This window comes from Gallus gallus, chromosome 3, assembly GCF_016699485.2.
Source record: "Gallus gallus isolate bGalGal1 chromosome 3, bGalGal1.mat.broiler.GRCg7b, whole genome shotgun sequence".
NCBI classification, from domain to species: Eukaryota; Metazoa; Chordata; class Aves; order Galliformes; family Phasianidae; genus Gallus; species Gallus gallus.
In genome coordinates this window covers 68044129-68060036 of record NC_052534.1, presented here as the reverse complement: position 1 = coordinate 68060036, position 15908 = coordinate 68044129, and the positions used below count along the sequence as shown (strand labels likewise).

Here is a 15908-nt window from a genome sequence, read left to right as displayed (position 1 = left end):
GACCCCCAGCTAGAGGGTATTGGCACGGTGAAATTGAGTTTGGCAGTGCCTTATACAATGCCTGGTAGGTTTGCTAAGAGGTTAAAGCTAAATTCCCGTGTAAAATCGCTCTTCTCTTCCCATCTGCCCTGCCCTGCCCCGCAGAACTTGGCAGAGTAAGGACATGCTCCCAGAAAAAAGCTCAAAACCTTGTTTGGCCTCACTGTATTGCGAGATGTGTCTGACTTTAGGGAGAGATAACGCCGCAGCTTCACTGTGTGATGCAGAGAGCTCTCTGGGCTGAAGGATGAGCTTGTGGCACAGGGCCCAGGCAGCCAGCCGGGGACTAACTGTCCAGCTCAGGCTTGGTTCTGCAGCCACAGTAGTGGTGTCCAAGGAGTTTTCAGTATTCCCAGCACTGTGTTAGGAAATACCAGCATGCCATTTTCTTGTGCTATAGCTGAGCTGGGAGGATTGCTGTGATTGCTGTATAGGAGGTGGGGGGAAAGAGAAGTTGCTGAAGGGTTCCAAGTTCTTCCCTGTCAAGTATGTCCCGCGCAGCTCCTTGCTAGTGGGAGTCTGAATATAGGACATCCTCCTTTTGTTCTCTAGAGCTCCCCACGCTCGTTTATTTGCGCTGAATAGCACCTACTGGCAAGAGCAATAGGAACTCAGGAGCCCTGTCTATTTCTAACGTAGCTCTGTAAGAAAGGGACTTGCTTATTTTCTGTAAAAGGACCAGTGCTGTAACTGTGTGGAGAGTTCACTCATTTGCTGTTTGTCTGTGGGGTGAGATAGCTGCGTGTGGCACAACCCATTTGTCCTCTCACGGCTCCTGACTTGAAGCATTATTTTTTTTTTTTATCTACCGTGTAAGTCTTGATTTTGTTCAGTGGGGTCGGAACTGGGTGTGCGTTTCTCTTATGCACCGGCATCTGTGGGGTCACAGAGGGAGCCTGGCTCTGGTTTTGACCTCATGGAAAACCACCAGAGTCCTGACAGTGCGATGGGTTGGGATTTTTCACTTGCAAAAGTCTGAGGTAAGGCATCGGGGGATGCTTGCGTGCGTGTTTGCCAGCGGATCTCAGATGTGAGCTGTCTTCGTTGTTAACTTTTGGGAGAACTGCGGCTTCATCTGGTTGAGAGTTCTAAATGCTGAGTCAATTTATTGACAAAAACATGTCTAATACGCCGCTTGTGAAATGCTAAATACTGTCATGATTAGATCATGTGGTTGTCATGATTAGCATTGTATCTCCATTTGGAGAAGGAAAAGTACTGCGTGCCTGCCTAGGAGGGAGGAAGTACAAGCGCTGCTGTTTGGGGAGGGCTGCTTTTCGTGTTTCTTTTCCTTGCATGCTTTGTGAAGTGAGTAGTGCCTCTGTAAGAACTTACTGAATTTGCGAGAGAGTCCATGACACATCATACTCTTGTTTATTCTTGGATCTTGATCGGGGATTTTTCTGAAGGACACATTTTTCGTTATGAGTTCACAGTATGTGTCAGCATTTTAAAAAATGAATTACTACTGCTCGTAACATTCTGGGCTGCTAGATTTACGTGAAGTCATTTATTTATTCCTATGCATGAATTATTTATCTTTGTTCCAGTTTTAGCACTTGTCAAAAATGGACAAAGCACGGTGCCAAAATCACACTCAAGAAGGCCATATGTGAATAATCTTTTTCATTTCAAAACATTTTTTTTCAATAATTTTTCCCTTTGGCTTTGCTTATAGCCCAAACAGCCCTTCTTGACATCAAGTGACAATTATTCGGCTGCCTTGAATATTGCCAGTGCCCCATCCTAGCACCCCATCCTGTGCTCTTGACAGCGAGAATAGATCTCAGTGAGCCAGTAACTTGTTGCACGTCTCTGATAAGGATGCTCTTCAGCAGTGGACACTGTTCTGATTTGGAGCTGTTACCAATGTACCTCACACACTTGCTGTAGGCTTTTATTTTATTTCTTTCGTATATGATCAGAGAGGAAGCAGTCTGAAAACATTTCCTCTTGTGGCAGCTCTTTTAGAAAGTGTTTACTGAATGAAGGGTTAAATTTAGGTAGGTTTATGCAACTGTAGACCTAGGAGTTAAGAAAAATCAGCGTTATCCTAAAGCACATGATGGCTTGTCCTGATTTGCATCTGGAAAATACTGCTATTTCACAGTGCACTGGAGCCAGTAAGATTTTTATATTTTTTTACATTTTGTTGTGTTTTTGTTATTCCTTTAAAGCTATTGGTCCCATTGTAAAATACCCTTCTCTTTAGGAATCCATTGGAGTTGTCATTTATTTCAATGCTCTCACTCCAAACAAAGCTGTAGGAGTGCTAGTCTTTTAAAGCCCTTGGTAACAATGCATCTGCACTCAGTGCTGCTCTCTCCTGTGTGGGAGCTGCAGGCTTGTTGCGCTGCACACTGGCCCGTTGATGCTGACAGATGTGCTGAGGCAGCAGTGAGGCCAGCGCTGCCCATAAAGCATCCACTGGATGGGCTCCCCTCAGGCCAGCTGAAGAACCCGAGCCCCGCCATGCCCGGTATCCAGCCAGCAGGCTGATAGCACATCAGCCCTCGCACCGCATTAGGACCCTGGTCAGTTCCAGGGCCGTGGCCACTCTGGGCTGGGTGCTCCCCACCATGCAGCCCCCGGCTCCCCACAGGCCCAGGGTGCAGCTGTTGTTCCTTAAGGCCAACAGGGCCCTCTCTGTGTGTTCCATCCTGCTGGGACCATGGTGAAGGAGAGGGAGCTCCTCTCAGCTTTAGCTGGAGCACTAAGATCCAGCATCAACATCACCATATCGGGTTTGGTTTAGTCCTCACAGTACAAGTGATGCTTTATTGAAAGGAAGGATATGTCTGTGGCCCAGCTGGGAGAGTGCTAAAAGTTGTTAAGTGGCTATAGCTTAAAGAGAGAAGGGATAAGTGTCAGTAAAGAAGATAGTATTCTGCAAATAGCATTTTGGTCGCTTACTGCATAGGTTAGTTTGGCATGCTTGCAGGGGTGGTGTAAGGGCAGAAGACTTCTATCAGTGCAAGCAGAACTCAGGCCACGCTCCTCTCTGGTTCCCTGCCATGAGACTGCTTCGGAAGGTCTCACCAAATGGAGAAATGTGCTGAAGGACACCTGGTGGACACAAGTCTGAAATGCCTCTCTGTGATGGCTTGTTGGCAGCCTGCAGCCAGATTCCCCTCAGTCTGGGCACACAGCTCCTCTGCTGTTTAGCTGCAGCCCTGAGCAGCTCCACACTCTGCAGGCTCCTGTTAAGCTAATCCCAAAGCCTTGGTGGGACAGTAGCCCTTTTTGCTGTGCAAGGGTCTGATGGTGGCCTGGAGCCTGGTGCTGGCTTGGCACGATGGTCCCCATCCCCTGGAGGGCAGCCCTCGTCCAGCACCAGTGCTGACTCCTGGGGACTCTGGTATCAGAAAGCCACCCTTAGTTCAAGATCAGCTGGGCAGCTTTAGTCTGATTCAGCAGAGCAAACACACACGTCTAGAACTTCTGCCAAAATCACCTTCTGATAGTAGGGAGTGAGAATCTGTCCTCGTGTTCTGGGGAGGAAGCAAACACTCTATGGAAGTGGATATCAAAAAGATTCTGCTGTGTCAGAGGTGCCAGTGCACAGCGAGTGTTTCAAGTTGACTGGTTCAAGGAGTGATTTCTAGAGATTCTGAGAATTTCATTAAAGTCATTTTAATTAAGGGCAAGATATTTTAAAACTGTGAAAAAAAAAAAACCAACCAAAACTCGAGCTACCTTGCAGTCAAACTGGTAGGGTATGCTGTATCTTGGTAGTGAACTTCTCTTGAGAGGGCAGATGGATGTAAATGAAGATATATGGGGAAGATGAGAAGAACATCTGCCTTTTTCAGCTCTCTATGAGAAATGTACAAGCAAGACAAAAATAAAACAGCCACTAAGCTTGTTTCAGCTTGTGGTAGGTGTAGGAAAATTTCTGGAAGTCCCTTTTTTGTCTCTTCAGTCCAGATGCACAGATCAATGGAGCATTTAACTACCTCTACTGTTGACATTTAATTTGTTTTGTGGTGTTCTGAAACACGTTAAAACACAGACAAGCGTGAACAACAACCACGCCACATACACCCAGCAATCTGTTTCCGGGTGGATTATCTCCTTGATGCTTGGGCTGTTATTTGTTCCCTTTATTTTGACATCTCACATGAAATTATGCCAGGCATTAGTTGGTTACTGGGATTTTTAATCTTAACCAGTACACAGACAAGTACTTCTCTGTCTCTTTCTCACACTGAAGGTGATGCAACAGAAGAAAATGTAGCATGAGAAAATCACAAGGCTTAGCTAATTTGTGAAGTGCTGTCTGCAGTTCAGGGTTTTTACCATCTTCTGTTGTGAAGGGCTGTTACAAAGAAAATGAAATGCTCTCTGAAGTGAGCTATCTGCAGGGTTTGGTGACTGCTAATCTGCTTTGGTAAGATCGTTGATTCCTTGCTGAGTACAGACAGCAGTAATCCCCATTCTCAGTGTTTATCAGCAAACTCTGCTATTGCTGTCTCGTTCTGAAATCCTGATGAGCAAAAAGACAGTTATTAAGTGGCAAGATGTGTGAAGGGAACATGATTAATATGTTTTGCCATGAAGGTTTGGTTATAATACCAAATTGATGGGCTTTTTACCATCCTTTTCCTCCACTGTCTGAGCAGGAGGATCAATCTTGCATAGTCTTGGGTTTCTGATTTACAGAATTGCTGTTTTAAAATGTTCTTTGGATGTATTAAATTTAGGAAAATTGGTGAGAAACAGTGAGGAACAAAACCAATAACTCAGCAGTGTTTTGCAAAGGGTTACTCCAAGGCACGTTCTTCTGAATAATGATGAATTGCTTCCTGATTTGTGGTCAGTGACTTTTTTTGGTATAATTACTGTCAAGAAGGAAGCTGAGCAACTAGAGTACATTTCTTAGACCTAGCAGTGGAGCATTTTCATCAAAACCTTTACGCCTTTTTGACCAAACCCACTTGTCATATATTACCGGAACTGCTGCCTCCTTTTTATAAAAGAGGGTGATCTGTGAGTACATGTCCCACTGCCATTTCGTGTTCTGTTTTGTATGCCACTACTGATGATAGAATTGTAGGTCTTGTTGTTGTTTTTCTCCTTTTAGCTATCAGGAGGGGTGTGGAGTAAGAGGAGTAGGGGTAAAGTTTCGTTTTGACCTGGAGAGGCAGTCATTCCAATTCCTAACTATAGCTGGCTATGTAGCAGCAAAGTGATTGATAGTTCCTGAATATTTTTATTTGCTGGAACTAGACTTTAGAGGTTGTCTTTTAATAGGAAAAGTAACTTACGAAGTTATTTGACAATCTCTATATATTTTGCTTACTGTTTCTTCTTGTATTTCTACAAAACACATTTTTCAGGCAGTGTTCATCTTTGGCTTCCATATGTCTCGGTAAGACTTCAGTGTCTAACAAAGCTGGTTATCTCATATCCAGCACAGTTGTTAAGTACTCCTGTTTTGCTGACCTGCCACTAAAAAAAATCATGTATTAGTTGTTTAACCTTGTAAGTTCGGGGGCAGGGGAGAGGAAGGAAGAATTATCAGTTTTTTCTGGCAATGGACTGATCCTGTGCTGCTCTTCTTGTAGGTCACTGGAGTTATAAGCAAAGAGTACATCCCAAAAGGAACACGCTTTGGACCCCTGGTAGGAGAGATCTATACCAGCGATACGGTTCCCAAGAATGCGAACAGAAAATACTTTTGGCGGGTAAGCAGGAAAAAACAGCACCATGTTGTTGCAGTAAGCAGATCACTAAATGAGTACAGCTGAAAAGCTGGGTCACTTCCTGCTTCAGACCTGTGTGAATGCAGGGGGCAACTTTTCTGTGCTGCTGCCACGGAGGAGCAGGGTGAACGTGGTGAGCTAAGCTGAGTAAGAGCCTGCCTGTCTTGAATACAGGGGCTGTGAAGGTGGTGAGAGCAAGGGAGATACCCAGCCCTTCCTGGCTCTGTCCTCTGAAGCAGATCAGTACTTGATGGGATAAAGAAATAATTCTGCTGCTTGCTGTAGGGGCAGGTTATCTTGAATTTCTTCACAGTAGAAATTCATTCTTGTTTATGCAAATGTCACGTATACCTGATTTTTCCAGCTATGAAGAAGTTGTGAAAGTACTGCATCATCTTTTTCTCTGGAATCATGGTATCTTTTAGGGTATTTTTTCCTGGTGTTGAATAGAACTGCTGTAGCTCAGAGGTGATCTTCAGCATGTATAATTCGAACTGCAGGCTTTTCTAGTCTGCTTCAGAAAAAGAAGCCATGAATCCTAGCAAAGTGAAAATTCATTAAGGGCAAACAAACATTAGAGGTGATGCCTAATTTCTATTCAGTATTGTAAGTTGGAAGGGAGCACCAGCCAACTTGTTTTGGCATGAAACTCCATGCTGGGGAATATGCCTCCAGTTTATCAATTATCATAATCCTCAGTTTCCTTTGCAGACCCATTACTAATTTTTAGGGAACATTCTTTAAGCCCCATTTCTTCCATGGATTTGTTTTGCTGCCCTTAGCCATTTAGGCTGCATCTAAATCAGTGTATTTGGGAGTACATCCAAGCCTCTGTGCCCAGGTGCCTCCCTGCCACACAGCAACATCACAACCTCACATCCAGGTGAAACCCAGGGCAAGCACAGTTCTTCCTAGCTAATTGCATCATTTTGGTTTTCTCTGATCATCCTCATGCAACTTAATACAGCATTGCACAGGCAGTTTATTTGCATGAGTGTTTGTACAAAGCAGGCAGCTGCTTTCGCATTCATTGGGCTGCAACGCTTTTCTTTTAGCTGAAGTTTTTAGAGCTCGTGTCTGATATAGGAAGAGATCAGTGTGCTGGCCCTAGCCCTGCCAGTGGTTTGTAATAGAGAGGACTCTGGGATCAGAGCTGCTCACCATCTTGCTTCATTCGTACGTGGCAGTGGGGAAGATGACATCATTTTCGTGATGTGATTTTAAGCAAGGGGATCCTTGGAAATAATATCCTAGGAGCCATCTAAGCATCGTTAAATTCCCTGCTGTAATCTCTTGATTCATTCAAGATATACTGCTGCACTGAAGATGAATTCTTTCCTATGGGGCTGAAGCAGGTCTGCATATGCAAAGGAAATTGTGGGAGATAACTTCCCACATGTTGCTGAAGGCACGCCTGGCTCACTGGTGGGAGCAGGAACATCTGCAGCGCGCGGGGGGATGCTTGAGGGGAGCGGGGCCGACGTCATTTCTGGGAACCGCGCTGTGACTCAGCACATCTGCTCTCTTCTTACCCAGAAGAAGTGGGAGCCCAGCAGGGCAACTAGGCCAGGGTGGCGGGGGCGTAGGCCTTGTCCCATCCCATGCTGGCCTTGGGGAACAGTCAGGGCGGGCACTGAGTGCTGCAGCCCTGCGCCGTTCCTGGAAGTTTGCGAGCTGGGGCAAGCGGAGAAACTTGACGGCTCCTCTTGAGACAGCAGAAATTCACCCATCTCCCTTCCATTTTCTCATAACAAACACACCGCAAAATCTCTCGCAGGCCGCTTTGATGAGGCCACATGTATTTCCCCCTTCTCAGTTTACAGGAAGTCACTCTTAAAGAAAGTGATTCTGGTGTTTATGGCCCGTGTTAAAGGGCCAGGCTGCCTCACCCCTCAGTGCCGGTGGCTGTCAGGGCAACGAGGAGAGGTTCAGGTGGGCGGCAGGCCCGGCATGCCCATCGATGGTGTGGGCGCTAAGGTGGGAATAGGCCGCCCAGCATTCTCCTCCTTGCAGCAAGCTGCGTCTCCCCTTCTGGAGGCATTTCCTGCCCAAGGAGACTTGTCACTGGGGCAGGCTGCTCCCTTTCATGTGCCCAGTCATTTAATTTGCGAGCTGGGGAACTCCATTTCATCCAGCGTGGTGCCAGTTCTCCCCAAGAGCAAGGGATGTGTCCGGAACAGACGTGTCTCCTGGAGGGTTTTTTCCTTTTCTCTTTTTCTTTCTTTCTTTTTTTTTTTTTTTTTTTTAAATACTTCTCCTATTCTTCCCACTTTAAGAAACAGTAGCTTCCCCCATTGACTGGGACTTTTTCTCCCCCAAGCTACAGAGCAGTGTGTAGCTCCACATACTCGTTCCCTTCCATGGACAAGTCAGAGCGTGTCCCTTGATAGGAAAAGTGACTTCTCATCGACTGGCCCCTTTCCAGGTCTTCGCTGAGTTACGGCAGGTGAAGTTCATCTCTGCCTCGCCCAGCCTTCCTACAAAAGGGCTACAGTCCAACTGTGAGCAAGTGTTGCTTTAGGACTCTGGGGGGGGTGGAGGATGTTTGCATAGTACAAACCTTTGGGCGGGGGTGGTAGGAAACTGCATGTACAGAGGCCATAGAAAAAGGTGAGAAAGACTCTGACGTAGCACAGCCAGACTTATACACAGGTGACTCAAAGCATTAATGCAAGCATGCACTCAGACTTGCAGTCATTAGTATCACCCAGTTGTTGATCATGGAACCAGGAAAAGGACTCAGGCAGGGAGAGTACTTTGCGTTTAAGATTTTGTGTCTGATTTGCCCATACTAGCAGAGCTACACAAGCTGGGCAGAGATGGAAAAGGTAGCTGTGTGCTTGCCTTTGAGTAAGCATTTCTTTTCTTAAAACAGAGAATATCATAATTAGAATGGGAAGAAACCCAGCTTCAACTCTTACTTCAGTAATATCTGCTCAGTTTTTTCTTGAAAGCTTTTTTTTTTTTTTTTTAACTTATCATTTGCTCAGTTTTTTCTTGAAAGCTTTTTTTTTTTTTTTTTTTTTTAACTTATCATTTTTCCCCTGTGGACTCTGCAAACGCATGTTGAGTATCATGCATATGTATATACTCATAGGCACTTCCTGCACTTCCTCTCTGTTCCAGATCTATTCAAGTGGTGAGCTTCACCACTTCATTGACGGATTTAATGAGGACAAGAGCAACTGGATGCGTTATGTAAACCCTGGCTACTCAGTTCAGGAGCAGAACTTGGCAGCCTGTCAGAATGGAATGAACATCTACTTCTACACTATCAAGCCCATCCCTGCCAACCAAGAGCTGCTTGTGTGGTATTGCCGAGACTTTGCAGAGAGGCTGCACTATCCCTCCTCCAGAGAGCTGACAATGATGAACCTCAGTAAGTGCATTACAGTATAAACAAAGAATGCCAGTAATGTCTCTTCTGCCTATATGATCTAATAATAAGTTCTGTAATTACACAGCTGCATCATCTGTTGTGTCACAGTAGGTAGCTTGGAGTGGAAAAGGAGAATTAAAAAAAAAAAAAAAAGCACAGCAGAATGAGTTCCCTGTGCCTATACAAATGTAAACAGATTACTAAAAATCTCATTAGTTACTTTTCTTTATGGAACAGCAACTGAGTATTATCGGATGACATTCTGGACAAGACAGCCTGAAGATATCCTCTCCCTTAGAACCATAGCTGTTGGTTCACACATAGACTTTCAAGTCCAGATCTCATAGTGTATTGAACAAAAATCTGCTTTGATAGCATATACTAAAAGCTGTCCAGTCGTTTTCTGAAAGTGCTGCCCTTACTATACAAGGAAGTGGCTGTGTGCCATGACTTTGTCTAGGTGTCTGACAAAATATATGTTGACTGGATAATGTTCTTCAGGCCTAGCGTCTAAAGTTACCTATCTTCTGAGAGCAAACCTCGTGTGTTCTTCTCATCTGGTTTCTCATATTCTGAGCTTGGTATATTCTGTCCTCATTTCTTGGCTGCATAGTGCAGCTTTCATTTTCTGTTCAAAAATAATAGCACGGGGGAAGAGGTATTTCCAGGAGTTTATCTTCAGGTTCCGCTGTGGTTTCTTACCATTTCCAGCCTCAGTGCTCTACTCATAGCATTAATCACTGCATGGCATCTCACCCAGAGTCCCTTGAAGAGGAGGAGCGATTCCTGCTGACTTCTTATTCAATTCTTACACATCCTTGCCTCTTGTTAGCTGCTCCGAGACTGAGCAGAGCATTCTTCTGTCTTTCTGCCGGCGCCAACGCTGAAATTTGAAGCAAAACTGAGATCAGGGTTTTTTTAATACAAAGGGCTGTTTACTGTTATTTGGCAACAAACAATGAGTTATAAAATATCAGTGTTACTCTGGGGGTCATTAGAGCTAAAATGCATCCCTGCATCATGAAAATGACATCAGATTGAAATTAATCAAAAGTACATCTGTCATCCATGAATGTCTCGCTTTCACCAGATTTTGGGCTTTGTCTTTCACTACTAAACATAACACAATATAGAAAAAAAATTGCCTTCTTTTAAGGAAGAATTGGAGAAGGGGGTGGGGGGAATGTCTTGTGCTGCTATATTCCCTGTTCCAGACATATCTCACTGATTCTGTCATCTGTGCACATATGTCATTTTGCCGATAGCTGTGCAGGTTTATTTCCTGACATGATGAACTGTTGGATTTTCAGTGGGGCTAGCAGATGGGATGAGTCCACAGTATTGAGGGTTCCCATGGATGAGGAGCTTGCAAAGAGCTAGCCAGAGCTGGTTGGGCGCTAACTGGGTGGATACACAAATACAGCCATAGTTTCCTACATCTTCTGTCACCTTAGGTTACCTTACAGAAGTAGTAAGGAATGTATTATTTGCTAAGTGTCAACAAATTACCCAGTTACTCTTACTCATGTCAAAATGAGGTTTGTTTGAACAGATAGAATATCCCATTCTAATAAAAGTAGGTTTAATACCTGGATTTGAAGTGACTGGATCTTGAGCAACAGTTCTATAGCTCAGTCTTAACATTAGCAAGCGTCGCCTTTCCAGACAATGAGGTTGAAGCATCCCTTCTTCCTTTTAAAAATAATTATTGAAACTACTTAGACATTTATGTTAGCCCCCTCCACATAAAGAAAAAGAGAAAAGAGCAAAAGTTTATCAGTTTTTTAAGCATCTTCCACGGACAGTAACAGCTCTCTCATTTTTATCTTCTTTCATTTGTCTTTATAATGAACATGCTCAAGCCTGAGGCCTACCACTAGGCCAGAAACCCTTCACATACTGTAAAAATTGAGGACCATTTGCATTTTGATGCCCTTTTTCAAGAAAAACAAACAAACAAAAAAAAGTCCAGAGGTCTCTCAAAGACGCTTATTCACTGCAGGGCCTGTAGCAGCCGTGCGGGTGGGGATGTTTTTCTAACATTAATACTGGAACCAGATGAGTTTAAAGCAAATGTCAGCACCGTGCAGCTTTCTTCTTCCCCTTCCTCCCAGACTACTTCTTGTAGTTAAATTTAAAATTAGCAAGCACCCCCGCTGCCTCTCCGGCCTCTCTTTGTAGCATGAGCTTGGCCCAGGCCTCCTCACAGTGTGTTCATCTGTGACTGAAGTGCAGGCAGCTTATCCCTGAGTTGTTTGTGTAACACTCTGGCTGCAGATGGAGCTTTGCCCCATCAAAACACTTTAACACAGTCGTACAGGCTGAGATCAGTGCTTGAGAGGCCCTTCCACTGGCCCATCCTTCAGGAAAGCTCTTTCCAACTAAGGGAATCTCTAATAATTTGGTCTTTCAGGTGGCATGGATTTCCTCAGAGGATCAGCCAGGCATTGCCTCTCTCCCACCTCCTGGCTGCTGGTTTTGGCATCCTCTGAGGAAAAGGAAGGCAAAGCTGGGGTGCAGATCCCATCAGGGTTCCTCTCTGCTGGGACATGCACTAGTGAACTGTGGGACAATGGCACCGGTAGACCACAGTGCGTTCAGCTCCCATTCCATCCGTCTGCCATGTTTTGGTTGTGCAGAAGGCTTTGGTGAAGATGAAGGGTGGCCTGGGATACGCACTGACAGAGAATATCTATCCAGTGTCACCTCAGTTTTACCGGCTTAAACTATAGGCAGATGCTTTAGGTGCCGCAGGGGCTTTGGGATCACAGCCCTAACCTTCAACACCTCAGATCCTCTCTAAGTACCAGAGTGGGATGGACCTCCAGGGAAAAAATGTATCAGAGAATTTCTCTGGCTTTATTTCCTGTAATTAGTGGCCTCAAAAATGAGAGAACTACCACTTTGGAGCATAAATATATTTACACATCCACGTATAACATCTACTTGCCTCTGTAACAGCAAACTTTCAAATTAAAGGTAACTTCTCCAGCGTTAGTTCATTTGCACCGTAGAAGGAAAGCATCCAGATCCAAGACAGCAATTAAGCATGTACTTAGTTACGGGTTTAACCATGTCCTCTGTGTTTTCTTGAATTGGGGCCTTTGACCCAGTCCTTCAGACGCTGAAGCACACACCTACCTTCTCGGCCATGATTAGCTCTGATTGAAGCTACACCTCGAGCAGATGCTGAGGTGCCTGCAAGGGTTTCACAAATGTGGTAGAAACAAGACTCCACTCCATCCTCGGGGAAGAAACTGAGTCTCGTTTCAACACATTCCCTTTTCCTTTCCGCCTGTTTTGAGGCTGCTAGTGTTATTTTCCATCAAGATTTGAGACATCAGACACTGTCACATTGTGCAGTAAATTGTTTTAGTGTGATGACAAGTTTACTGTGTCCTACAGACCAAAATGCTCCATTTTGATAACTTTTAGGTGTGCTTCTTAGCCTTATTGCATTGGAATCAACTGTTTGTCTATGATATACTGTGTGTTTGGATTAGGGAACAAACTGAGGAAATTTGTTTAGGGATCCCACCTAACCTAGCATTTCATTCCCACTTATCATAGCAGCTTGATTTTGAAAAGAAGGGTGGAGAGGGCAATAGTGTTTTTTTATTTCTAAAAACAAAATACAATTGCATTGACTCAGGTCATGACTATTTGATAATAATGTTCACGTATTGCAACCATGTGATGCAACTTCCTGCTATTCATGTCATGTTTGTCTCATCAGTCAAGCACAGGCAGGTGACATCTTATTTTGGTCAAGTTTCAGAAAGAAGTTTGAGTTCAGGGAAGACAGTTTGGGTGTTTGGGAAATACTTGGCAATTTTTTGTATTTCGTGTACAGTTTCTGTGAGGTTTTACTTGATCTTTTGTATTCTGTGAAGATTTTAATGCTTGGTTTTAAAATGCAATGTATTCTTGCTTTCATTACACTGACCCTCATAAATTTGTCGTTAGCTAACGCATGCTCTTTGCTTTCCCTTTTGTTTATGGTCAGTTTCACTTTCTGGTTTTAAAGCTTTTCTGTTTGGGTCGAAAGGAAACATCTGCATTTGTTTAAAAAGTGCCTACTGGAATCTTCAAAAGGGCTGAGAAAAATGATTTTCAAATTGTATACAAAGTTCTCTCTGCAAAACCAGAATTTGGGGCTGAAGTTGACTTAATACTGAGGATTATTTGAAGGCATCTCTGAAGTCCTTCTTTGAGCATAACGATTTCAAAGGCAAGTCACACTGCCTTGGACACATTTAGAAAACAGATGATCAAATTATAGACTTCTAAATGTTGGTCTCCACTCTCATTTTGAGTGGAAACACTCTTTGTTTTGCCTATTTCACAACTTCGAGGTTCTCTTTCTACTAGCAAAAGCGTGCTTAATTTAGATCAAAAATGTGAATTGGCATAATTAAGCTTCACCACTCAAAGTGTTCGGTACCATTTCACTCCTGAAATTACTATTGAAATTACTGTCTACCTACAACCGTTTTTCAAGTTTTTAGAAAAAACAGATCATTGTTTTTATGAAGCCTTTCTCAGGCTATAGCTAGGAGCTCAAGTAATGAGCAAAACTGACAGCACAGCAGCCTGTAACTGGAACACCCACATTGGAGTGACTTCAGGCAGCCCTTCCGCTCACGTTTCATTAATACTTAAAAGTAACAGGATTTCTGTCCCCTTTCCTCTCGCATGCACTCACAAATCTCAGACCTGAGCAAATGATCTGTTGACCTCAGTGAGAAGTGGATCAGGCTCTGAAGGAGGCACGTCTGCTGGGTTTTTTTCCCCTCAGATCAGTAAGTTGCAAATGCAACTGCATTGTTCTTCTTTCGTCATTAACTTCTTTTCTGTGTGCCTGCCTGACCACAGAAACAATACAGATCTTGGAAGATTGTGTGCCTTTATCTATTATATATGTGTGTGCTGGGAGGAGTGGGATGGAGAGAGAGGCATGGTAAGAGAGAGACGTGATTAGAAACAACTTAAATTCAAAGAAACAACTAAAATCACAAAATTAAAAAAATCAATTTGTAAAAAATCTCTCTAACTTTGAAGTATGGGTCCTTTAAGAGCAGTAAGTTATAAACCTCTCAGTCAGGTTCAGCCCTGGTTTAAATCCACGTTCAGCATAAAACATCAGAACCTCTCCTTGGCTTCTGACATTACCTTCTCTTGTTTTACACGGTGCTGACACACTTGTTTGTATTTTGATCTCTGGTGTTCCAAGTCTTCCTTGGGCTCAGGTAATAGGGGAAAAAGTCAGGAGGGGATTTATGGAGCGAAGATGACCTCCAAGCTAAAGAGAGCTGTCACAGTTAGACTTGGAAAATGGTCCTTAAATGTTGTGATTTCTGTTGCATGTGAAAATTAATAGGAGGGAAGGCTTTACTGGGAACTTTGCATGGAAAGAAAGAGCCACTGTCTTCTGTCTGTCAAGTGGGGCCGTTGGGTGGCTATACACAGCAAGTTAAGTTCTCCACGTGAGCTTCCTCTCTGTCACTCGCTTCATGGGCTCTCTCTGGCACATCAGGCACGTACCTCCCCACCCTCTGCTTTACCCTTGTGACAGTGAGAGAGCCCTTCCTCCAGCTGAGGCGTCTGGGTTTCTCTATCACTTTTCCAGCAGCGCTGGCACTTCTCCTTCCTCTTCCCCTCCCCCAGGACTTGTTTTTTTCTTTAAAAACGAAAAGTGTCAATTTGAACTTCCTGCTTGACAGACCCCACGGAGAAACTGATAGGGGCCTGATAAGGTGGTATTTATTTATTCTGCTGTGAGGCTTCACAAGTCCCTCCCTCTCCCAGCCCACCCCCTGCCCAGCTTTCAATACTTCCGATCCCAATACTTCCCGTTGCTGATAGCGTCACTGGGAATGTTTGCTCGGAGACGCTGGCGTGGTGACAGGCGGCTGATAAGGAGATGGAGATAACATTATCCACTATGCCAGTGTGGGGCTTCTTAAACCTAGCAGACCTAGATGTCCTGACCCAAAACCTGAGTGGGCATTTAGAAATGAGTACGGACAAAATGACAGAAGAAAAGTGGATGATTTCTAATGTCAGACAACACGACCTGTTGTCAGTATATTTTTGAAACAGCTCTGAATTAAACATTAACATCGAGTAAGGTAGTTGGGAAGCCATCTGCACGCTTATGCATGTGCTTGCTGTACAACACACCCTGTATTTGATCATAAATACTTTAATTGACCATGTCTATGTTTGATTGCATTCCGTTGCAATTTGAACATAGACAATCTGCCTGCACATCTCAAATTAGATATGCTTGCTGCCAGACTAACGCTGTTTGAAAAAAGATGCTACTGTAAAAGCGGGTTGCTGTGAGCAGGAGCATGTTTTGAAAGCAGCTGTTTTCTTGGATACGTTTAATAAATGGCTGTTTCTTTGCCTTATAGGGTAATGTTGCCAAATGATAGATTCCGTGAGGGTAGTGAATAGTGAAGCAAAGAATCTGCGTTGAAAGCGGTGTGGTCATTGCCTGTTTCCATCTTCCTCACTGGGTTTAGCTGGTCCGTCAGAAATTAGAAACAACTGTTTCTCAGCCCAGTTAGCAGAGGAAGAACTGTCAGTCACAAAAGCAGAAATTTGGCAGAAGGGCTGCGATACTTTCGAGTCACGTACCTTCAGCGCTGTCCTGCATATCTTGATGGCAAAACTTGCACATAGCTAACCACTAATATGAAACTTTTTTGTAGTTTTTCCCCTATAATAAAACATCTTCCAAGTCATCATTTTGTGATTATATAACTATTAAATTTGGG

The 15908-nt window shown here is 44.0% G+C and overlaps 1 protein-coding gene across 17 annotated transcripts in view; it reads left to right on the top strand.

Moving 5' to 3' along the window:
• PRDM1 (PR/SET domain 1) overlaps positions 1-15908 on the top strand; it is a 97775-nt gene that overhangs the window by 75644 nt on the left and 6223 nt on the right. For 14 of the 17 annotated variants that reach the window (XM_040697684.2, XM_046939151.1, XM_015284537.4 and 11 more), the window contains 2 exons: positions 5607-5726; positions 8871-9123. In XM_040697684.2, coding sequence (XP_040553618.1) covers positions 5607-5726; positions 8871-9123 — 373 coding nt within the window. Of the gene's footprint in view, positions 1-4901; positions 5092-5606; positions 5727-8531; positions 8573-8870; positions 9124-15908 lie in introns of those variants that run through there. The other 3 variants (XM_040697686.2, XM_046939155.1, XM_015284539.4) reach the window with 3 other exon arrangements.